Genomic DNA, 25,769 nt, shown 5'->3' with positions numbered 1-25,769 from the left:
CTGCGGCTTGTCCTGCTACAATTAGAGGTATGTCCAGGATGCATATGAAAACATGGGAGAAATATGTGCCTCTGGGAGAGAATGGTTTTAAGAAAGATTTGCCAGAGAAGTCGTTACTTGGTTTGAATCTTTAAGATGAAAGAATAGGGCAAGGCAGTTGTTACGATGTGAATATATATGTCCTCTGAAAATTCATATATTGAAATCCTAACCCCCAAAACGATGGTATTAGGAGGTGGCGTGTTTGGGAGGTGATTAATCATGAGGGCCGAGTCCTCATGAATGGGATTAGTGTCCCTATAAAATAGGCCCAACAGAGCTTGTTCACTCCTTCCACCATGTGAAGAAATAGCTAGAAGGGACCATCTATAAACCATGAAGCAGCCTTCAGACACCTGAATTTACTACTGCCTTGATTTTGAACTTCCAGCTCCAGAACTGTGAGAAATAAATGTCCAGTGTTTATATCCCACCAAGTTATTTTGTGATAGTAACCTGAACAAAGTAAGACAACAAGCATTCCAGAAATCAGAACACTGATAAAATCATGGGGACTCAGGGAGTATGGTGCTTGTAGGAAACCGCCAGTATGACCATCCTGGAAATACAGCCAGCACCCCTGAGAGAAACGGCAATACTTGGGCTGTGAGGAAGGTAGGGGTAGTTTGTGAAGAACTTTGCAAACAGGCTGAAGAGTTTAGGTTTAAGCAAACTAACACAGGAACAGAAAAACCAAATACTGTATGTTTTCACTTTTCTTTTCTTTTTTTTTTTTTTGAGACAGAGTCTCACTTTGTCACTGAGGTTGAAGTGCAGTGGCAAGATCTTGGGTCACCCCAACCTCCATGTCTCCTGGGTTCAAGTGATTCTCCTGCCTCAGCCTCCTGAGTAGCTGGAATTACAAGCATGTGCCACCATGCCCAGCTAATTTTTGTATTTTAGTAGAGATGAGATTTTGCAATGCTGGTCAGGCTGGTTTCAAACTCCTGGCCTCAAGTTATCTGCCCACAATGGCCTCCCAAAGTGGTAGGACTACAGGTGTGAGCCACTGCACCCGGCCATCCATGTTCTCACTTATATTAATAACTAGGAGCTAAACATTGAGTACACATGGACACGAAGAAAAGAACAACAGACGCTGTGGCCTTCTTGAAGGTGGAGGGTGGGAGGAGGGTGAGGACTAAAGAACTACCTATCAGATACTATGCTGATTACCTGGGTAACAAACTATCTGTATACCAAACTCCCATGACACACAATTTACCCAGGTAACAAACCAGTACATGTAGCCCTTGAATCTAAGATAAAAATTGGAAAGAAAAAAAGAGTTTAGATTTGTTGGACTTAACATGCATTACCTACTGGGAGACTGTTTTCTAGATTAAATCACTGACATCAATAGCTTTTTCTAAAAGTCAAGCTGAAAGAAAATTAAAGTTATTCAACATTTCTAATGTACTGGGTACTGTTTCAGACTTCACTTTATTTACTATTCTGAGAAAACATTTTAACTGGTCCATTTTTGAGGCATAATAAATCTAAGTACTGGCAGCCAGCCTGCAGATGTGACAAATCGCACAGCTCATGCACCTAGAAAGTCACAAAAAGTGAACAGAGTGTAGCGAATGGGTCAGTCCCTAAAAGGGAAGAAAGTTTCATTGTTGGGAAATTGAAACTTAAGCGGCGAAAGGGACCAGGGTGTAACCTTATAAGGGGGATAATGAAACTTAGGCAATGTCCGTGAGAATTGTAACCCCATAGTACTCAACTAACGAGGAACTGGGGGAAGAACTTGCATGATAGGAGATAAATGACCTGCTATAAATGCCCCGGGTGTGCCTGCCTACCAGACACCCAATCTTGCAAGACCGCCATTAAAAGTCTTGCTTCCACTGTTCTTCGTGTCTCCAAGTCCATTCTTTGGGTTCGGAAGGGTAAATGTGTTTCTCACAAACTTGGGGGCTCGTCTGGGAACTCTGTGCCTGTGTAGAGTAGGACTCCAGCTGAGAGTGGAAACACGTCCCACACAATTTAAGTGGCCCGCTCTGTCCAGGCATCCTGGATCCCTGCAGAGGCCATAAACAAACCCAAGACTGTGATTCAGGAGGCAGTGGAGGCAACACAGGGAGAAAAGCAGGCGCCACGGCAACCAGGCAACGTCATGCGTGAGGCAAGGGAGGAAAATTGAACTATAAGTACTGCCTTGGTGGTTGGGCATTTTCAGAAGTCAAGTGTGTGTGACTAAGATGTAACCTAGATATGAAGAAAGTGCGGAGTTCAAATCCCAATCCGTAGTTCTGTTCTCCCATGAGGGAAATGTCCACAGACAGGCAAAGCAATTGAGGTGTGCAAGAAACCTCCAGTAGTGGGGGGCTGAGTACACAGGGAAAAGCCTGGACACAAAGACTGACCAAAAATGGGATACAGAAATTGTAGGCCTATGGGCCAAAGGAAAGAGGGAGCCAAACAGACTCCCTCTGACATTCCCCCAGATAGTCCTTTGGGAAGAATGAGGATTGAAGGGATAACCCTTGAATCAGGGACAAAGAAAAGCAAAAAATGATAAAGTATTGCTGCTTATCGGGCCTAAAGACCCCATTCGTAAGCGTTTGGTCTTTTGGCCTAAGTTTGGCTCAGATAAAAATGGGGTATGCCAAGCTTTAATTCTCTATGTGAATGATAAAACCCCATCCTCACAAGAGGAGATGGGTTACTCTCTCTGCTGGATCAAGGAATTAGGCACCATGTTCCCCTTCAAAGAAGAAGAAAAAAAGCCTAGTAAAAAGCTTCTGCCCAGTGAAAAGCCCTTGGACCCCCTATCATCCATATGTCTCCATGTGTCTCACAAAATAGAGGACAGGAAAATCAAGGAGCAGCAGGAGGGTTAGGAATAAAGACCTGCAGACCATGGCGGAGTCGAACCAACTGCTCCTTTAAATCCTTATCCAAATTTGAGAAAAGAATTAGAACAGTGTAAGAGGGATATTGAGACTTCCCTATCCCTTCCACACAGCAGACATCTAGCATATTCCCTCTTAGGGAAGTTCCCATAGACAGGGAGAGATTGGCTTTGTAAATGCTCCTCTTACAAGTACTGAAGTTACGAATTTCAAGAAGGAAATGAAACCACTTCTAAAACATCCCCTGGGTTTAGCAAACCAGCTGAAATCAATTCCTAGAACCCAGCTTTTACACCTGGGCTGAAATGATGTCTAGCACAAGGATCCTTTATCACAGGAAAAGAAAGGGGAATGATTAGGAGAGGGGCCATAACCATCTGGGAGAGGTAACAACCCCGTGGGCAAGAAGTCTTACCAGCTGAACAAAAATTTCCAAATGTCAATCCCAAACGAGATAATAATGATCTCACGGGCCAGGTGCGTGGTTCATGCCTGTAATCCCAGCACGTTGGGAGGCCGAGGTGGGTGGATCAACTGAGGTCAGGGCCTCAAGACCAGCCTAGCCAACATGGCAAAACCTCATATCTACTAAAAAATACAAAAATTAGCCGGGCATGGTGGTATGCACCTGTAATCTCAGCTACTCAGGAGGCTGAGGCAGGAGAATCACTTAAACCTGGGAGGTGGAGGCTGCAGTGAGCCAAGATTGCACCACTGCTCTCCAGCTTGGGCAACAGAGTGTGAGACTCCATCTCAAAACAAAACAAAACAAAACAAAACAAAAAACCCAGAGAACAGACACAAATGCAGAACCTCAGGGAACTAATTGTAAAAAAGATAAAAAAGTCCACCACTAGGACACAAAAGGTCTCAAAGGCATTGGAGATTCAACAAAAACCAAAAGAGGAAACTTCCTCTGCATTCCTGCAGAAGGTCAGAGAATACATCAGATTAGATCCAGAGGACCCAGTAGGGCAAGGCCTTTTGAAAGTTTTAATATTCTTACTTTGTAAGAAAGAACTGGCCTGACATTAAAAAAAAAAATTACAAAGGACTAATGGATGGAATGAGAAACCATTTGAGAAATTACTAAGGGAGGCTCAGAAGGTCTTTGTAAGGAGAGAGGAAGAGAAGCATTAAAAAAAAGTGAAACTCATGGTTCCACTGTGGAAGACGTAGTCAAAAAAAAAAAAGGTTAGATCAAGATCCCCCTCGAAAGATACAAGGAGAATGATAGATTTCGACACAAAGAAAGAAGGGAAATACATGGAAAAGCTCCTAAGACTATGAGTGGATGTTACAAGTATGTAAAGCCAGGGCATTTTAAAAGAGAATGTCCTAAATGGAAAAAAAAAATGGGGATCCACCTCGTGACTGCTAATGAAGACTGGGTGAGAGTTTCTTCTGAGTAGGTCCCACCAGGAACCCTGAATAAATTTGAAGGTGGGACCCGAGAGAGAAGAAGTGACATTTTTGGTTGGTACTGGTGTGGATCGCTCCTCCCTAATTCACCAACCAAGGGGTACAGAACTCTCTAAGGAAAAACTGATAGGACCGGGTAAAGGGGAGGGATTTCAGGTTCCGATATTCAAGAAAATGTTAATTAGATTCGGACCAAAACAAATTGGTCACTCTTATATGTTCCTAAAGCAGAAACTAACAGCCTGGGTCGAAACCTGATTGTGAGATTGGGTTTACGATTACGAATAAAGGAAGGACAAGTAAAAGTAATAATGGGCCTCCCAAAAGAGGAGGAGGAAAGAAAATTAATAACCTTGCGTGGGTTAGAAAAGGGAATGGAGAGGGTTAAAAACCACACCCTTACAAATTAAACTAAAACGACCAAGAGAAGTAGTTTGCAAAAAAAAAAAAAAAAAATCCCATTTATACTGAAGGGAGAAAATATCTCCAACCAACCGGTAATAAAGGGATTAATGAAAGATGGACTATTAAAATCCTGCATGTCACCCATACAATACTCCAATTGTCTCAGTCTAAAAACCTAATGGGTCGTTGAGATTGGTGCAAGTTCTAAAGGCTATGTATCAGACTGTCCAGACCCACCACCCTGTGGTGCCTACCCCCTACACCCTCCTCAGTAAGATATCCTATGAACACAAGTGGTTCAGTGCGGTGGATCTAAAAGATGTATTCTGGGCATGTCCTCAGACTTTAGGAGTAGAGAGACCTCTTTGCCTTTAAATAGGAAAATCCTATAACTGGGAGAAAATAATGGTACCGCTGGACTGTGCTGTCACAAGGTTTTTTTTTTTTTTTTTTTTGAGATGGAGTCTCACTCTGTCACCCAGGTTGGAGTGCAGTGGTGCGATCTCGGCTCACTGCAAGCTCCGACTCCCAGGTTCATGCCATTCTCCTGCCTCAGCCTCCTGAGTAGCTGGGACTACAGGTGCCCGCCACCATCCCCGGCTAATTTTTTGTATTTTTTTTTAGTAGAGATGGGGTTTCACCGTGTTAGCCAGGATAGTCTCGATCTCCTGACCTCGTTATCCACCCACCTCAGTCTCCCAAAGTGCTGGGATTACAGGCATGAGCCACCGTGCCTGGCCTGCTGCCACAAGGATTCATGGAAGCCCCAAACGTATTTGGTCAAATCTTAGAAAAGGTCCTGGAGAAATTCCAACCTTCCAGGGGAACCCAGTTGTTACAATACAAAGAAAATCTTTTAATTTCTGGGGAGAAGAGGGCCAAGATATCAGAAACCACCATAAGCCTACTTAATTTCCTAGACGAATGGGGATTGCGAGTCTCTAAGAACAAATTGCAGTTTGTAGAAAAAGAAGTTAAATATTTAGGACACCTAATTAGCAAAGGGAAGTGAAGACTAAACCTGGAAAGAATATCGGCAATAGTGGGTCTGCCTTTGCCTAAGACAAAGAGAGAACTCCAAAAATTTTTACGTTTAACTGGCTACTGTAGGTAATAAATTAACTGATATGCTCAAAAAAAGACTCTATCTCAAGTTACTAGAAGAGAAACCCGATCCCTTGCTATGGTCCCAAAGGAAATTCAGGCAGTAAAAAAGCTAAAGCAGGCCTTCATTACTGCCCTGGTCCTGGCCCTCCCATCTTTAGAGAAACCATTCCATCTGTTTGTAACAATGGACCAGGGCATGGCCCCTGGGGTGCTCACTCAAACCTGGAGAGAGAAGAGGGAACCTGTTGCTTTTGTCTCCAAGCTTCTTGGTCCTGTCTCTCGGGGACAGCCCGAATGTGTGCAAGCAGTGCTGCCACAGCCCTGCTGCTAGGAGAGTGGAAAGTTAACATTTGGTGGGGCCCTAATAGTAAGCAACCCACACCAAGTCAGGAATATATTAAATCAAAAGCCGAGAGACAGTTTGAACACATTCTCAGACTCTAAAATATGAAGCCATAGCAGTTTAAAAAAAAAATGATTTGCTCATAACAAATATTTGCCTAAATCCAACTAGTTTCCTATGGAAAGGAGAGGAGAAAAAGAGAGACATCAGACCAGAACTGCTTAGATATCATAGAATACCAAACAAAAGTTAGACCAAACCTTAGGGAAGCTCCACTACAGGATGGGATAAGACTGTTTGTGGATAGGTCATCCTGAGTGATAGATGGCAAGAGACATAATCGCCATGCTGTCATTGATGGGAATAAACACTCCTTGTGTGAGAAAGGTAGATTACCTAATGGGTGGTCAGCCCAAACCTGTGAATTATATGGTCTTAACCAGGCCCTAAAGCTCCTTAATGCCCAAGAAGGCACTGTATGTACTGATTCTAAATATGCCTGTGGGGTGGTACACACTTTTGGAAAAATCTGGACAAAGTAGGGCCTAATAAATAGCAGCGGAAAATAATTGGTACATGGGGAATTGGTCAAACAGGTTTTAGAAAGCCTCCTGCTTCCAGCAGAGGTAACCATAGTACATGTAAATGGTCCTCAGAAAGGGAACACCATAGAAGCTACAGGAAACAAGCTTGCACATGGCACTGCTGAGCAAGCCTCCCTGGAGGAAGAAATTAGAAGACTATTTAGCCTGATCCCAGACATCCCTAAGGTAGTATTAAGGCCCCAGTTTACCAGAGAGAAGAAGGAAGAATTAGACAGGATAGGGGTCAAACTGAAGACATCAAATGGGTACTTCTTGATGGGAGAGAAATAAGTAAACTCCATGAGAAAATTAATATCTTTATTACACAAAGGGCGTCTTTGGGGAGCCCAGGCTCTGTGTGATGCAACACTTAGGAATTATGGGTGTATAGGGATTTATATTCTCGCTAAGTATGTGGAAGTAGTGTAACTCGTCAAAAGACAAACAAAAAGGTGATTAGAAAATAGGCCATGGGAGAAAGACCTCCCAGACTAAGATTATTTGAAAGCATTCAAGTCCAAAGTAGAAAGACTAAAGAATTTACTGGTAATCATAAATCACCTTTCTGGCTGGGTGGAAGCCTTCCCCTTCCACAGTCACCACTGGGAATGAGGTCAAAATATACTAAAACAGGTTGTACCTAGATTTGGCCTCATGGAAAATATTAATTCTGATAATGGGAGCCACTTTACCTCAAGGGTGTTAAGGGGACTTAGGGAAAGTTTTTGAATTAAATGGGATTATCACACCCCTTGGCATCTCCCTTCCTCTGGAAAGGTAGAAAGAATGAATCAAACTCTCACAAAGCATATCGCTAAACTAATCTTAAAAACTAAAATGCCTTGGACCAAATGTCTCCCAATAGCACTCCTTAGGATTAGAACAGCCCCAAGAAAAGACTTGGGATTGTCCCTCTACAAGTTATTATACGAGATCCTGTATTTGGGTACAGCTAGAGATCTCCCTACTATGGAAACCAAGGATCAATTCTTAAGAAATTATATACTGGCCATATACTCCACCCTGGTATCCCTTAGGTTAAAAGGACTTCTGACTCAAACTTCACCTCTTGAGTTCATGGCTCACCACTTCCAGGCTGGCAACTTGTTGCTGATCAAGACTTGGAAAGAAGACAAGCTCCACCTAAACTCGAAAGGTCCCTGTTATGTGCTCCTGACCACTGAGCTGGCTGTGCAAACAGCTAAACTGGGGTGAACTCACTATACTCAAGTCAAGAGATTGGTTTAAAAAAAAAAATGGAAGGGAGAAAAAAAAAAGATCAGTGAAAAGTGCACAGGTCACGTAAGGAACCCTTAAAGTTAACTCTGAGAGAAACCTAAAAAGAAAACATGGGCTGGCCCCATTTTGGAAGTTAATATGGCTGGGATGGGCTACTATACAAAGAGCAGGTCAAAACCCTCCCTACCCAATCAGGTTGCTAATTAACGTAACCAAGACAGTAGCACCCCAGACTGTAAGATTTAATGCCTGCCAGGTTTTACCTTGTGGGAATGTGGAAAATCAGAAACAGCTCTCTCAGGTGGATAAATATCTTTGCCCTGAAACAAATACAGGTTACAGTAGAGTATCATCCTGCCCCAGCCGGGATAATATATGGTGGACTACCCAATTTCAGGGTTGGATAGTAAACATGGGGTGGGTAACTCCAACCTGGAGACCCTTAAAGAATAAATTACATCTGTCCAAGGGCTCATCAAATAACTGCCAGAATTTAAAATGCAATCCTATAACTCATCACCGTTGATAGTCCAGCTGTTCTAAACCAAGAACCAAAAGTAGCATCTTGGTTATATGGGTTGGGGCAAATATCACAGGGAAAAACCCCTACAGCAAACTAACACAAAACTCAACCTGCCATTTGCCTAGGACTACTCCAACATCAAACCCTAATAAACACTTTAGCTCACCAAATAATGACCCTAAAAGGGTAAAAATAAGGTAAAAGATTTAAGGCAAATCTTAGAAATCGAGACAGGGTACAGAAATATGAATGCCTGGGTCAAATTTTCAGTACAAGCCCTCAACAAGAGTAGCTGTTATGCATGTGCAGTAGAACAACTTCAGGCACAGGTGGTTCTGTTTTCTCTAGGATGGGATACCAATCTTAAAGAAATGCACCATTTGTTGGCTCTATACCAGGACAAGGATGCATGGGGAAATGAGACTTATAAAAGTCTGTCATTGGCCAGGCACGGTGGCTCATGCCTGTATTCCCAGCACTTTGGGAGGCCAAGGTGAGTGGATCACCTGAGGTCAAGACCAGCCTGGCCAACATGGTAAAACCCCGTCTCTACTAAAAATACAAAGAATTAGCCAGGCACAGTGGCGAGTGCCTGTAATCCCAGCTACTCAGGAGACTGAGGCAGGAGAATCGCTTGAACCCACAAGTCAGAGATTGCAGTGAGCCGAGATTGTGCCACTGCACTCCAGCCTGGGCAACAAGAGCAAAACTCTGTTTCAAAAAGAAAAAAAGTCTGCCATTGCTCTTTCCCGCATTGCGGAGGTCAGATCCCAGAGCAATTCCCTCGTTCTCCATAGGCAATATGATCCACTCTTCTTGCCTCTCTAGGCAGGGGACAAAATTCAATAAGCCCATGGAAGAAGTCTCAATTGCACCCACTTCCTAAATATCACAAGTGAGTCAAGCAATGGCAATTACCCAGGTATCCATATGCCCCAGGCTAATGTCTGGTGGTACTGTGGGAAAAGGAACCTCTGTAAACTCTTACCCTCCAGTTGGATCAGGACTTGTACTTTAGTCCAATTGCCTTCACTCGGGCATTTCCTAAGATAGCCAAAAATACACATGGCCACTAAAACTGGAGATATTTGACAAATTCTTTTAATCCCAATATATATGTTAACTCAGTAGAAGTCCTTAGGGGGGTGCCTAATACATTTAAGGCCCAAAACCAAAGGGATCTGGGTTTAAGTTAGCACTCTTTCGGTGGTCAACTATTAATAAAAATATGGATTAAATTAACTATATCTATTATATTCAACAAAAATTCATCAATTATACTCAGGATGCCCTCAAAGGGGTAGCTAGCCAGTTAAATGCCACCAGCCAAATAGCCTGAGAAAACAGTCTTGCTCTCAACATGATACCAGCAGAAAAAGGGGGTATATGTGTTATGCTGGGTGGGAAGTGTTGTATTTTCATTTCCAAGAATACCGTCCCAGATGGCACCATCACAAAAGCTTTACAAGAACAACCCTAGCCAACAAACTAGCAAAAAATGCTGAAATTAATAACCCATTAATGGGTTGGGTAGAAGGTTGTTTTAAAATATGAAAAGGTATAATAGGTTCAATTCCTACATCTCTCATAAATGGGGCAGGAGTCTTAACAGCAGTAGGATGTTGTATTCCCCCTGTGTAAGGGGACTAGCACAAAAATTAAAAGAGCTATTAATAAACAAATGTGCATAACTTACTAGCAAAATAACCTGTACTATTAGAAACCAAATTAAACTCGCTCTCCTAAAAAAAAAAAAAAAAAAAGTAAACAACTTCTAGAGTGATTCAAGAACCAAAAGGGTTTGGACAAAAATAAAGCCAAAGAAAGTAAATAGAAAAGAGGAGGGAATTTGTGAGAAAACATTTTAAATGGTCCATTTTCAAGCCATGATAAATCTAAGTACTGGCAGCCAGTCTGTGGATATGACAAACCTATGGCTCATGCACCTAGAAAGTCATGATAAGTGAACAGAATGTAGACGAGGAGTCAGTCCATAAAAGGGAAGAAAGTTTCATTATTGGGAAATCAAAATATAAGCGAGGAAGGGGGCCAGGGTATAAACTTACAAGGGGCATAATGAAACTTAGGCAATGTCCAGGAAGATTGTAACCCCATAGTACTCAACCAGTGAGGAACTGGGAGAGGGACTTATGTGCTAGGAGATAAATTACTTGCTGTAACTGCCCCGGGTGTGCCTGCCTACCAAACACCCCATCTTGCAAGACCGCCATTAAAAGTCTTGCTTCTGCTGTTCTGTGTGTCTCCGAGTCCATCCTTTGGGTTTGGAAGGATAAATGTGTTTCTCACATTATTCTATGACAAAGCCAACTTCTTTTAAAACTTAATGTTTGTATCATGAGCTGTAGATAAAACACTAGGAAACTCTGAGCCACATGCTCTGGAAAGCAATTAGTAACTCAAACAGCTAAAGTATCTCTAGAAATATGATTTAAAGCAAATAGACCTGGGATGTACTTATTAATTACAATAAATTTTATCAAATATATACAAAGTAAGTCAATTAATTTGAGGTTTTGTCTTATTTTAGGTGTAAGTTTGTGTAGTTTTTGCATTTGTAAGAAAAATAAACTTTCTCTATGAACCAAAGTAAGGTTCACCTAGCACATATACACCTGTAGATAAAGGAGCAAATGTGCCTTTGCCGTGGATCTCTTTACTTACCTTCTGTTTCTTTTTTTAAACTGTGGGGTTTCCCTTTATGACCGTTCTTAAACCATTCAATACAATTACTGAGGAAACACTTTCAAAATACAGGAGCCTGGGCCCCTCTAGATTTTTTAAATTGGAATTTCCAAGGATGGGGCCCAGATATTGACTGAGAAGAACCAAATGATCTTCCCTTTAGGCTTTGGTAAGCATTCACAATTATTGTTTCTTTTGAAATGTGGGCCAGCGTGATACATAAAGAAATAACCATATGACATTTTAAATACTTTTGCTAAGTATAATTATATAATACAATCTGGTGACAAATAACAACATATGGAAACAAATCATAATGTTGAGGGGCAGGCATACCTTTTTCAGAATGTTATGCAGATCCTGGTACTGAGATAAAGAGTAGAGAAATTTGGAAAAGGCTTGTATCTTCTGTTGCCAGACACAGCAGAGCAAGAATCTCATAATGTAACCCTGCCCCTCCAAGTTCCAGTTGATAGTGGTCTAGATTCACATAATGAACCGAAGTCATCAGATTCATTCAGTTCAATTAAAATCTGAGCACTTGTTGCATACCAAAAATTGTTCCTGGCACTGAAGTTAAAAGACTGTCTTCCTAGCACCTCCCTGAAATCAGTTAAAGTCAATTAAATTCAACAGGAGCAAAGGGAAACCCAGGCAGGGTACAGAAGTTGGGGTGAGAGACTTTGGTTAGTCCAGCAGGAAAACACCTCCCTTGAAAAAGACAGAAGACACTCAAAAAGTAGAAGAGGTGTGATCATGAGAGACTGCTAAATAACTAGTAATAAATATGTCAGCAATTTTTCCTACCTTAAATATCGGCCTTGGCAGGACTACACTGATTAAAGAGGTCTGATTTAGAAATTGGCCTGGTAGATATCTAACCAGGCAGTTCCCAAAGCTCACTGTACATTAGAGTCACCTGGGGATCTTAAACAACTGCTGCCACCTGGCTCCCATTCAGGACGTTCTAAATTAATTGGTGAGGGGTGACCGAGGCATGATGTTAAAAGCTCCCCCAGGTGATTCTAATGTTCAGCAAAGTTTGAGAGCCGAGGTTCTAGTTCCATGGAACCTGGTTATTCGGTAGTTGCTCTTCCAAGCTAGTCCACGAACAAACAGCCTCAGCATCAGGTTAGAAATGCAGAACCTCGGGCTCCACTCTAGACTGAATGAACCAGCCTCTTTCACAAAATCCCCAGGCAGTTCTTACGCACATTCAAGTGTCAGTAACATTGGTTGAAGAGTATTTCTCTAATTTAAGAAGAGAAAAAGAAATTTTAAGAACCATTTCTAACACTTTCATCACCTTTTCCCATTATCTGCCATGAGTGAAACTTAAGTCTTTAACTGTTAGTTTCTAACAAGTATAAAAAAGAACTGATAATACTCGTTTTCAAAGTATAAATTTGTCTCTACTCTGAATGTGAAGTTTAAAACCTACTGCTAAGGTGCAAGAGCCTATTCAAGTTGCTTTTTATTTGCTTCTATTATCTTGGAAGAAAGAAAGGGAGAGAATGATCCCTGCAACTGCCACCTATTGAATATTAACATCTGTAAGCATGAGCTCCTTTCAGGAACAGTGTAGATGTTATGACTCCATTCACCTGGCTAGAGACTCCTGGCTTCTACAAGCTTTCCCCGCCCCCACAATCCCCTTCTCTTCCCCTCCCCATCCTAGCTCTTCTTTTAATTATAAGAGTCGTCTTGAATAATTCCAAATGTCACGGAGATAAGTGAAAGCTTTAAATATTAAAGACAGACCAGTACAGTACCTCATCGAGGAAAGCAGATACATGTCCAAGAGACAATGCAGGTAACCCTCCAAATAAAACCACTTGAGAAAAGTCATTCACTCCAATGCTTTCAGTAATCTTCTTGGAAATAAAAACAAGTTTATGGTTTGCATCTCTTGGAATCTAAAACAAGAGCAGGATAATTAGTTCTAGTTCACCATGTTGTGTTCTTGTTAACGAGCAGGATTTACTATATCCAACTTGTAGCTGTATTGCTAGCAGAAGAAACAAAACCTGGTGTCTTGCCTGCTCTATGAACAAGGTCCTTCTACCGCTCTTCCCTATTATGCAGAGTATACAGTTTTCTTCGTTCTTTTATAATGCTAATTTCACAGCATTACTGGTGTGGAAATATCACCTTTTTAAAGGCATGTCAATTATACCAGATCATTATATATTAAAAAAAAAAATCCTATAACTAAAAACAAATAAGGAGCATGTAGGCATGTAGAATGTTTCAATCCTAATGGGTTTCTATAATCTTCTCTGGTTTGGAAATAAGCCAAACTGAGATAAAGACAAGGCACAAGAGGTTAATTTGTATTTCTATCAAAGAATAGAAATGTATAACCAAAACATGCTAACATTTCCACAACTACTGAGTCATTTTATTGAACATTATAATAACTATTTAACTTAGGTAATACTAGAGTTAAGTGTTCTATCGTGTTATCTACTGACAAACTTATTTTTTAAAAAATTACAATTAGGAGAGTACTAAAACAAAAGAATTCAAAATTCACAATACCCTAAGGCAGCCTTCCTGTTTCTCTCTTATCTGAGATCCTATTTCCCAACTATTATAATGACCACAGCTAGTGATAAAAACGATATAACATGTTAAACTGAGCACGGGGCTATTTAAAAATTGTGAATCTTGCTCCTAACTCATCATACTTGAAAAATACTAAATACAAGTGCTGTACGTTAGATGATACGTTAACCTTTTAGTGGACGAGTAATCTAAATTCAAGAAGAAAAAGAGAGGAAGGAAGGAGGGAACTGCTCCCCCTAAATGGTTAGTAAACACCCATGTGTGCGAAGACTGCATGGGCATTCCTTAAGGACTCAATGTTTTTGCCTGGGGTGAAGCGTGGTTGGCACGTAGTCAAAATACGTGTCAAGTTATATGCGCTCTGCCAAACACCACCTTTTTTAAAGGATGTGACTCCAGGGAGACCCAAGAGCAATTGAAACGCAAGTTTTCTGGCACAGAAAGCCTACCTTGCGCCTAACACCCAGGCAGCTAAAGAAAGCGCTGGTTTTCTTGCATTACCCTGGTCGAACAGGCTCAACGGGGGATTCTCCATCAGATACAAACAGCTGACCTAGGAAACTAACCTGAAGCTGCTGAACTGCAGAGTGGGTGCACGTGGGGAGCAGTTCTGCGGGCCTCAGGATGGGGACTTCAAACCAAGTTTGTCAAAGTGCCCGAGTGAGCGCCCCGCGGGAATGCAAAGGGGCCCGACTGGGCTGTCTCCCCTGGGTAGTTTTGTTGGGTGGGCAGGTCCCCTTGACCGTCGTCTCTTACCTCCTGGGAAGCCGCAAGGCGCCCCGCGGCGGCGACGCTAAACACAAGGCAAGCCGGGCTAGTGCTTTCCAGAAACTCCCCAAGAATCTGCCGGTTGTCCTCGCTTTCCAAATACTGGCTCCATTTCTCCTCCGTGAACCCCAGCATCATCTCCAGGCGGCCGCCGAGGAAGCGCACCCGCGCGTCTTGGGCGAAACTCCGCGCTCTCCTGGCGGCCACCTCCTCCTCGTTCTCCTCCTCCTCGTTCTCCTCCTCCTCCTCTTCCTCCTCGAGCTCCATAGCGCGCACTGCCTCCAGGCCGGCCCCCGACGTTAGGCGAAGGATCGGGGCTTCTCGGAAGTCTCGCGCCTCCCGGGCTACCACCGGGGCTGCCATTGGGCAACCGTCCGAGGGAACGCGGGGCCGGCTGGCTCCTCACCCGAGACTCTGGGCCAGCCCGAAGTGAGCGAGGACACCTTGGGAGGCGCCCACCCTCCTCCGCGGTTGCCGCGAGCGCAGATCCTAGTCTCCCACCTGCTGCTACTTAGCCGCGCCACTTGCGCACAGCGGTAGCCTGGCAGGCCGAGGCGAAGGCCTGGGACAAGCAGCGCGTCCCGTTTCCCGGGGGACGGTGTCCCCGCCCCAGCCCGCTGGGGGCGGAGTGAGCGCACCGCGCCACTGTCCAGTAGACGCCAAGGCCAAGGCCGAGGGGAGCGGCCCTCGGGCTCTAGGTCCCGAACCTGGCAGAGAAGACGCGTGTCCGGGTCGGTCTGAGCTCCCCCGTGCGCTAGCTCCACTGCCCTCAGGCTCCTTCGCCTACTGGACACTTGATGGGGATCCCAGCGTTGGTTAAGTGCTCTGGATGAAGCAATGCTCTCTTGTGCCGAGCTCCGTGCTAAATCTCTTACCTTGACCGTAGAATAATCCGTAGAAAGCCAGGTCTCTGACTAGTCAGTCTTTGTTTTATGGGCAAGGGACTAAGTTACAAAAATAAGTAACAGAGAAGTTTCGGGGCTCAAGTTGAAGGCTATTATTCACCTTTCCCAAGGTGTCCAAATATTACCAGAAAAGAGTCAGTCCTGCAATTTAACTTTCCTAGTTGTGGGAATCCAAGATCTAAGTACTCAAAGTCCTCCTGATTCCCATCCTCAACCTGACACTTACTGGAATGTACATACACCCAGTAAGAGAACTCACAGTGCCCTTTCGTGATCTCCAAAACGTTCCGAAAATCTATAGATTTATCATTTAATTCAAGAGTAAAAAGGTCAAAGAGGAAAAGCTTCAAATTAGAAACAGTTTCATGATACTGAAATAGGATTTCATTGTGGTCCATTAGTGGCTTTTGTTGAGACTAATATGGAAATTCTAGTTATTAAAGTAACCAGAATTTTGTTGAGGAGTCCTCACACTGAACTTTTAAGTCTCCTTTGTTAATTGTTTATTTCAAACTAAAGTCTTCAACCCCCACCTCTTCGATGGGGGCTACTGAAGGACTGTTGCCCACAATAGTCCATTTAATACCTGAATGTTGATAAACATTTCCAGAAGATGGGGCTTCAAAATTTTTTTTTCTTTTCAGGATATTAACTGCCCTTGAAAACCATCTACACATTTCCAGTTATATGATCAGAATCTTGAAATAACACAGGCCCTTGGAAAACTTTGATAATGACTTCTAGCCTGTCAAGGCTGCTTTATATCATCCATATTAGTCTTTGGGGCTCCCAGTTGCTGGTATACAAGGCTAGCAATCACCAGTTCCTTCTCTCCCCTCTTATATTCCAGCTTCACATCCCTGTACCTTAGAAAACCAGGAATTCTGTAAATAATAGTTGAATTAAATTGAAAGTGAATAACCACTTTCAAATCTAGCAGGAAAATTGTTTAAATAATGCTAACTTTAAAGTGCAATTTCCAAAAAGTTAAATATGTAACTCGAAATATAGGATGAAGACATGTCAACGATTTATTTAACTCATAAATGAGGAAAGCAACAAAATGATGTAAGTTCCAAAGACAGTTAGAGAAAGAAATTTAGCAGCATTGGAGGAAGATAGGGTGAGTCAGATTGCTAGGTTCAATACAATACCATTAATGCCATACAGGGCAAAATAATCCTTTGTTTTTTAAAAAATAATTTGTTTTTCTGAAATAAATTACATCTGTAATGAACAAAAATCTGTAAATAAAAACATAACTTCACAGAGTTTGAGCCTTTGATCAATAGTAGTTAATGAGTCCAAAAAAGATACTTTTCCCTAAATAATTAATAATCCTTTCATTGGCCAGTGAAGCAGTGTTTCAATGTGACAATGAATGAATATGCCTTTACCTTTTTCCCAAGTTTTATACATTTTTTCTCAATAATAATAGCTAACATTGATCAAATACCAACTATGTGCCATGTACTGTGCTGAATTCTTTCATTTGTCTAACAAATCTTTACTGAATGCCTACTAAGTGCCAAGCACTGTTCTAGGTGTTGAGAAATATAACAGAAAACAAAACCGATTAAGTTTCTACCCTCATATTGGTGATACAGGCTAGATTCTACTGGATAGAGTGGAGCTATACCAACTGAATTTGCATTCCATTTCTATTTTCTGGGTGCCTGAATTTCCTCACCTGAAATAGGAAAAATAAAATAGTAGATGAGATTAGTTTTTAGCAAATATCTCTCCCCCAACCCCACCTTCGTGGAAAGAGTATGCTTATATCTTTTTGTGCTATTAAAATTGTGGCTGGTCATGTGACTTGCTTTGGTCCATAGGATATTGGCAGACATAACAAAAAGCATCACTTCTTTTGGCTAAGATCAAGTGTAGTAGCAAACAGAGGCTTGGAATGTCTTTGCATGGTGAGGCTTGCCTTCTTGTGCCTCTGCCACTGTCTTGAGAAGAACATCCCTAGTTAGCTTGCTAATGCAGGGAACCAGCCTGGACCCAACTTTTGTAGCTCAGAGGCAAGTCTAGCAAGGGCTAGTCTTGATCAGTCTACCCTCGGTCAGCCCACAGATGCATGTAAATAATGAGTGATTATTGTTTTAAGCTACATAGTTGTGGTGAGGTTTGTTATGTAGTGATAGTATGGTAATAGTAAATGATATACCACATAGAGTTGTTGTGAGAAATAATTCAGCTTAAATATGTTAAAAGCACAAACACTTAGGCCATGCCTGGCACATTTATTATTAGTTGTGGAGGGGAAATATGAGAAACTAGGCAAGCAAAGATATAATATGTTTATTATGTCACATGTGAAAGGAAATTAAATTTTGGGACTCTAAACTCATTTAGCCAATGGGAAAAGTCAAGCTGGGAACTGGGTCATGCAAACCTGCCTCCCCCTTTTGGTTCCTAAATAAGATGGCTACAAGATGAAAGGCTACATGCCTCCTCCATACTTTGCCCACAGGGAAATTATTGGTGAGCTGTTAAAACTTCACCATGGTAATGCAAATTGATAGCTTGTCTTTCCAGGTGCAATCACCCACCAGACACAAATGAGTATCTGATTGTTCCCCTACCCCATTTTGTTATCTTATGTAAAATGCGATTCCTCACATTCTTCCTCTGCCCCCTTTTGTTTATGTGAAAACTGTGTGCTTCTCAATATCCTCCCCTTTCCCCTTTAAATTTGGAGCCCTCAAATTTATCTTTGGAGAAAAGCATAGACTTGTCTCCCAGCGTGTCTTTAACTTTGGCAAACAAATCTCCTAAAATGATTGAGACTTGTCTCGTCATTTTCCTTGATTGACACAAATGATAAATTCTAAGAAAAAAAGCAACAGACTGTAAAAGGTTGGGTATGGAGAGCATGTTAATTACCATCAGTGTTTAAGGAAGGGCTTACTTTTGAGCAGAATTCTGAGAGTGAGCCATGGGTTTTGGAAGAACATTTCAGGCAGAGGGAAGAGCAAGTAGACCCACAAGAGAGGATGCTTGATTTTTGGAGAAACAGCAAGAATGCCAGTAAGAGGGAGAATAGCAAGAGATAAGGACAAAGAAGAAATATGAGACAAAAATCTCATAGGGCTGTGATAACAGCTAGGATTTTCTTAAAAGAAGATGATGTAGCAGAAACTGCTAACTGTCCCCAGTGTCCATTCACCTTTTCCTTCTCTTGGTAATATAACATTTACCCCTATTCCAAGTTTTAATGGGACTCATGTTCACCCAAACTGTATACCTCATTTACGTTCACTTCACATTAGCTAAAAGGGAAACTAGGAAATTTTCTTTGTAGCTAATGTGAAGTGAAAGTAAATGAGGTATAAAATGCTTATATCATACCCTTAGAATTTCCCAGTTCTCCATTTCCTCTTGTCTTTCCAACTTGCTGACTAGTATATCAACATGAAATGCTGAACCGTGTTCAATTATGCAAATGTCCCTTAAACATATAACAAGATGCTCAACTTCCCTCGCAAAAGAAAAATACAAATTCAAACAAGAGTACAATACTACTTTTTCACTTATTAGCTTTAAGACTGACATCATATTATTGGCATGACTGGGGAAACAGGCACTTTCGTACATCACTTCTGGAAATTCAAAATGATATAACCCCATAGAGTTCACTGATTTCTAGAAAAAATTCTATGCATCTTTATTCTAGAAATCTATACACAAGATTAGTCATTATAGCACTAATGGTAAGAGCAAAAGACGGGAAATAAGCCAAATATCCAGCCATAGGAGAGGGGTTCAATAAACTATCTAACATTCAAACAATGGAGTAATATACAGCTAAGAAAACAGAATGCAGCCAGCTGGGGCCTCCTGGCACCCCCACCCATGTTCTACAGCCAACAGAGTTCTAAATTCCCCCTGGGATGGATTGCCCAGAGTGCAGGACAGGCTACCACCTTGGCTGTTTGGGTGTCTCAGTCAGTCAAGTCTATGGGTCTTGGAGAGCTCAAACCAATCAGGAGCTGAAGGGATCCCCAACACAGCACAGCTACTCTACCAAAAAGCAGCCAGACTGCTTCTTTAATTGGGTCCCTGATCCTGTTCCTCCTGACTGGGTGAGACTTCCCAAGTGGGGTCTCCAGCCACCTCCTACAGGTATGTTTGGGCCAGCAAAAGGTCAGTACGCATCTGGGATGGAGCTTCCAGAGGAAAGGGCAGGCTGCCATCTTTGCTGTTTTGCAGCCTTCACTGGTGTTACCTCTAGGTAAAGAAAAAGTTGAGGTAACTAGGGTCTGGAGCAGACCCCCAGCAAACCACAGCAGCCCTACGGAAGAGTGGCTAGACTCAAACAACCCCCTTTCATCCAAATGACTGCAACACTCCTCCAGCAAGGGCTCAGAACTGGGCTGAGGCTAAGATGGCTGAAATGACAGAAGTAGCCATCAGAATGTGGATAAAAATATAAAAATGAACTTTGCTGAGCTAAAGGAGCATGTCGTAACCCAATGCAAAGAAGCTAAGGATCATGATAAAAACAATGCAGGAGCTATGCATGGTGGTTCACACCTGTAATCCCAGCACTTTGGGAGGCCGATGCAGGTGGATGACATGAGGTCAGAAGTTCAAGACCAGCCTGGCCAACATGGTGAAACCCCATCTCTACTAAAAATACAAAATGTATCCAGGCCTGGTGGCACATGCCTATAATCCCAGCTACTCAGGAGGCTGAGGCAGGAGAATCACTTGAACCTGGGAAGTGGAGACTGTAGTGAGCCTAGATTATGCCAGTGCACTCCAGCGTGAGTGACACAGCGAGACTCCATCTCAAAACAAACAAACAAACAAAAAACAATGCAGGAGCTGACAGCCAAAACAACCAGTTTAGAGGGGAACATAACCAACCTGATAGAACTGAAAAACCCACTACAAGAACTTCACAATGCAATCACAAGTATTAATAGCAGAGTAGACCAAGCAGAGGAAAGAATCTCAGAGCTTGAAGACTATCTTTCTGAAATAAGACAGGCAGATTAAGAATAGAGAAAAAAGAATGAAAAGGAATGAACAAAACTTCTGAGAAATATAGGATTATATAAAGAGACTATGACTAATTGATGTCCCTGAAGGATATGGAGAGAATGAAACTAAATTGGAAAACATATGTTAGGACCTCATCCAGGAGAACTTTCCCAACCTAGCAAGACAGGCCAATGTTCAAATTCAGGAAATCCAGAGAACCACAGTAAGGTACTCCACAAGAAGATCATCCCCAAGACACATAATCATCAAATTTTCCAAGGAAAAAGTGTTAAGGGCAGCCAGAGAGAAAGGCCAGGTCACCTACAAAAGGACGCCCTTCAGACAAACAGCAGACCTCTCAGTAGAAACCCTACAAACCAGAAGAGATTGGGGGCCAATATTAAACATTCTTAAAGAAAAGTACTTCCAACCCAGAATTTTATATCTGGCCAAACTAAGCTTTATAAGCAAAGGAGAAATAAGATCCTTTTTAGACAAGCAAATATTGAGGGAATTTGTTACCACCAGACCTCCCTTACAAGAGCTCTTAAAGGAAGCAGTAAATATGGTAAGAAAAACCATTACCAACCACGACAAAAGCACACTGAAGTACATACACAGACCAGTGACACTATGAAGCAACCACATAAGCCTGAGAAATAGCCAGCTAGCATCATGATGACAGGATCAAATCCACACATAACAATACTAACCTTAAATGTAAATGTGCTAAATGCCCCAATTAAAAGACATAGAATGGCCAGCTAGATAAAGGGACCAGGACCCATCAGTATGCTGTCTTCAAGAGACCATTTCACCTGCAAAGACGCACATAGGCTCAAAATAAAGGGATGGAGTAAAATGTACCACGCAAGTGGAAAGCAGAGAAAAGCAGGGGTTTCAATCCTAGTTTCTCACAAAACAGACTTTAAACCAACAGAAACCAAAAAAGACAAAGAAGGGCATTACATAATGGTAAAGGATTCAATTCAACAAGAAGACCTAACTATCCTAAATATATGCACCCAATACAGGAGCACCCAGATTCATAAAGCAAGTTCTTATAGACCTACAAAGAGACTTCAACTCCCACAATAGTAGTGGGAAACTTTAACACCCCACTGACAATATTAAGCAGATCATTGAGACAGAAAATTGACAAACATATTCAGGACCTGACCTCAGCTCTCGATCAAAGGGACCTGATAGACATCTACAGAACTCTCCACCCCAAAACAACAGAATTTACATTCTTGTCATTGCCACATGGCACTTACTCTAAAATTGATCACATAATCGGAAGTAAAACACTCCTCAGCAACTGCAAAAGGACTGAAATCATAACAAACAGTCTCTCGGACCACAGCACGGTCCAATTAGAACTCAAGATTAAGAAATTCACTCAAGACTGAGGGTGGTGACTCATACCTTTAATCCCAGCACTTTGGGAGGCCAAGGCAGGTGGATCACTTGATGCCAGGAGTTCGAGACCAGCCTGGCCAACATGGCGAAACCTCATCTGTACTAAAAATACAAAAATTACCCAGGCATGGTGGTGCATGCCTATAATCCCAGCTACTTAGAAGGCTGAGGCAGAAGAATCACTTGAACTCAGGAGGCAGAGGTTGCAGTGAGCTGAGATTGTGCCACTACACTCCAGCCTAGGCAACAGAGCAAGATTCTGTCTGAAAAAAGAAAAGAAATTCACTTAAAACTGTAAAACGACACAGAAATTGAACAATCCACTCCTGACTGATTCTTGGGTAAAATAATGAAATGTAGGTAGAAATCAAGAAGTTCTTTGAAACTACGAGAACAAAGAGAAGGTACCAGAATCTCTGGGACACAGCTAAAACAGTGTTAAGAGAAATTTACAGCACTAAATGCCCACATCAAAAAGCTAGAAAGTTCTCAACTTAACAACCTAACATCACAACTAAAAGAACTAGAGAACCAAGAGCAAACAAACTCCAAAGCTAGCAGAAGACAAGAAATAACCAATAATGGAGCTGAACCATGGAGATAGAGGCCTGAAAAACCCTTCAAAAAAATCAATGAATCCAAAAGCTGTTTTTTAATTGAAAAAATAACAATAAAATAGACTGCTAGATAGCCTAATAAGAAAAGAGAGAAGATTCAGATAAACATAATCAGAAATGATAAGGGGAATATCATCACTGACCACACAGAAATACACACAACCAGCAGAGAATACTATAAACACCTCTATGCACATAAACTAGAAAATCTAGAAGAAAGAAGAAATTGCCTCCCCTAATAGACTAATAATAAGTTCTAAAACTGAGTCAGTAATAAATAGCCTACCAACCAAAAAAAGCTCAGGACCAGATGGATTCACAGCTGGATTCTACCAGAGGTAGAAAGAAGAGCTGGTACCATTCCTACTGAAATCATTCCAAAAAATTGAAAAGGAGGGACTCCTCCCTAACTCATTCTATGAGGCCAGCATTATCCTGATGCTAAAACCTGTCAGAGATACAACAAAAAAAGAAAACTTTAGGCCAATTCCTTGATCAATATTGATGGAAAAATCCTTAACAAAATACTGCAAACCAAATCCAGCAGCACATCAAAAAGCTTATCCACCATGATCAAGTAGACTTCATCCCTGTGATGCAAGGCTTGTTCAACATATGCAAATCAATAAATGTGATTCATCACATAAAGAGAACTAAAGATAAAAAGCACATGATTATCTCAATAAATGCAGAAAAGACCTTCAATAAAATTCAACACCACTTCATGTTAAAAACTCTTAATAAACTGGGTATTGAAGGAACATGCCTCAAAATAATAGCCATTTATGACAAACCCTCAGCCAATATCATACTAAATGGGCAAAAACTGGAAGCATTCCCCTTGAAAACTGGTACAAGACAAGTTTGCCCTCTCTCACTGCTCCTATTCAACATAGTATTGGAATTTCTGGCCAGGGCAATCAAGCAAGAGAAAGAAATAAAGGTATTCAAATAGGAAAAGAGGAAGTCAAACTATCTTTGTTTGCAGATGACATGATCCAATATCTAGAAAACTCTATTGTCTCAGCCCAAAAGCTTCTTAAGCAGATAAGCAACTTCAACAAAGTCTCAGAATACAAAATCAATGTGCAAAGATCACTAGCATTCCTATACACCAACAATAGGCAAGGTGAGAGCCAAACCATGAATGAACTCCCGTTCACAATTGCTGCAAAGATAATAAAATACCTAGGAATACAGCTAACAAGGGACATGATGGACCTCTCGAGGAGAACTATAAACCACTGATCAAAGAAATCAGAGAGGACACAAACAAATGGAAAAGCATTTCATGCTTATGGATGGAAAGAATCAATATCATGAAAATGACCATACTGCCAAAAACAATTTATAGATTCAATGCTATTCCCATTAAACTACCATTGACATTCTTCACAGAACTGAAAACAAAATATTTAAAAATTCTTATGAAACCAAAAAGGATCCTGAATATCCAAGACAATCCTAAGCAAAAAAACAAAAAACAAACAAACAAACAAACAAAGCTGGAGGCATCACACTACCTAACTTCAAACTATCCTACAGGGCTACTTACTGCAACCAAAACAGGTACTGGTACAGGAACAGATACAAACAGACACAAAGACCAATGGAACAGAATAGAGAACCCAGAAATAAGACCACACACTTACAACCAGCTGATTTTCGACAAACCTGTCAAAAACAAGCAATAGGGAAAGGATTCCCTATTTCGTAAATGGTGCTGGGAGAATTAACTGGCTAGCCATATGCAGAAAATTGAAACAGGACCCCTTCCTTATACCATATACAAAAATCAACTCAACATGGATTAAAGATTTAAATGCAAAATGCAAAATTATAAACAAAACTCAGAAGAAAATCTAGGCAATACCATTCACGATATAGGCACAGGGAAAGATTTCATGATGAAGACACCAAAAGCAATTGCAACAAAAGCAAAAATAGACAAATTAAATCTAATTAAATGAAAGAGCTTCTGCACAGCAAAAGAAACTATCCTCAGAGTAAACAGACAACCTACAAAATGGGAGAAAATTTTTGCAATCTATTCATCTGACAAAGGTCTAATACCTAGCATCTATAAAGAACTTAAATAAATTTACAAGAAAAAAACAGCCCCATTAAAAAGTGGCCAAAGGACAAGAACAGACACTTCTCAAAAGAAGACATATAGGCAGCCAACAAACATATGAAGAAAACCTCAACATCACTGATAATTAGAGAAATGCAAATCAAAACCACAATGAGATACTATCTCACATAAGTCAGAATGGCTATTATTAAAAAGTCAGAAAACAACAGATGCTGGTGAGATTGTGGAGAAAAAGGAATGCTCTTAGACTGTTGGTGGGAGAGTAAATTAGTTCAACCATTGTGAGAGACAGTGTGGCAATTCCTCAAAGACCTAGAGGCAGAAATACCATTTGACCCAGCAAATCGTATTACTGGGTAAATGCCCAAAGGAATATAAATCATTATATTATACATGCATGTGTATGTTCATATGTTCATTGCAGCACTGTTCACAACACCAAAGACATGAAATCATCATAAATGCCTATCAATAATAGACTGGATAAAGAAAATATGGTACATATATACCATGGAATACTGTGCAGCCATAAAAAGGAATGAGATCATGTCCTTTGCTGGGACATGGATAGAGTTGGATGTCATTATCCTTAGCAAACTAATGCAGGAACAGAAAACCAAATACTGCATCCTCACTTACAAGTGGGAGTTGAATTATAAGAATACCTGAACACACTTAGGGAATGACACATACTGGGGCCTATCAGAGGGTGGGGTGTGGGAGGAGGGAGAGCATCAGGAAGAATAGCTAATGGATGCTGGACTTAATACCTGGGCGATGGGATGATCTGTGCAGCAAAGCACCACGGCACACATTTAACTGTGTAACAAACCTGCACATCCTACACATGTACCAATGAACTTAAAGTTGGAATTTTTTAAAAGGGAGAGAGAAGTTATGAGATGTGGTTAGATTCTGAATATGTTTTTAAAGTGAAGCCACAAGGAGTTGTTAATGATTTGAATATAAGATACATAAAAAGTAATGAGTATGAATTAATATAATTTTTTTCTGACAAAGTAAAGGATAGCTTTAAAATGTGATGAGAGGCTGGGTGCAGTGCTCATGCCTATAATCCTAGCTCTTTGGCAGGCTGAGGCAGGAGGATTGCTTGAGGCCAGGAGTTTGAGAACCACCTGGGAAACATAGCAAAATCACATCTCTAGTAAAAAT

General features: G+C 41.3%; 1 protein-coding gene across 1 annotated transcript in view; it reads right to left on the bottom strand.

Annotated features, from left to right (window-relative positions):
* Nucleotides 1–15,072, bottom strand: part of DNAH11 (dynein axonemal heavy chain 11) — a 372,580-nt gene extending 357,508 nt beyond the window's left edge. Inside the window, exons 1-2 of the mRNA XM_050784822.1 lie at nucleotides 14,551–15,072; nucleotides 12,999–13,142 (exon numbers count right to left, since the gene is read on the bottom strand). Of these exons, the coding sequence (XP_050640779.1) occupies nucleotides 12,999–13,142; nucleotides 14,551–14,925 (519 nt within the window). The 5' untranslated portion in view covers nucleotides 14,926–15,072. The remainder of the gene's footprint in view (nucleotides 1–12,998; nucleotides 13,143–14,550) is intronic.
* Between the last annotated feature and the right edge of the window lie 10,697 nt (nucleotides 15,073–25,769).

The sequence above is a fragment of the Macaca thibetana genome, chromosome 3 (assembly GCF_024542745.1).
Source record: "Macaca thibetana thibetana isolate TM-01 chromosome 3, ASM2454274v1, whole genome shotgun sequence".
NCBI classification, from domain to species: Eukaryota; Metazoa; Chordata; class Mammalia; order Primates; family Cercopithecidae; genus Macaca; species Macaca thibetana.
This window is presented reverse-complemented; position numbering and strand designations above follow the sequence as displayed.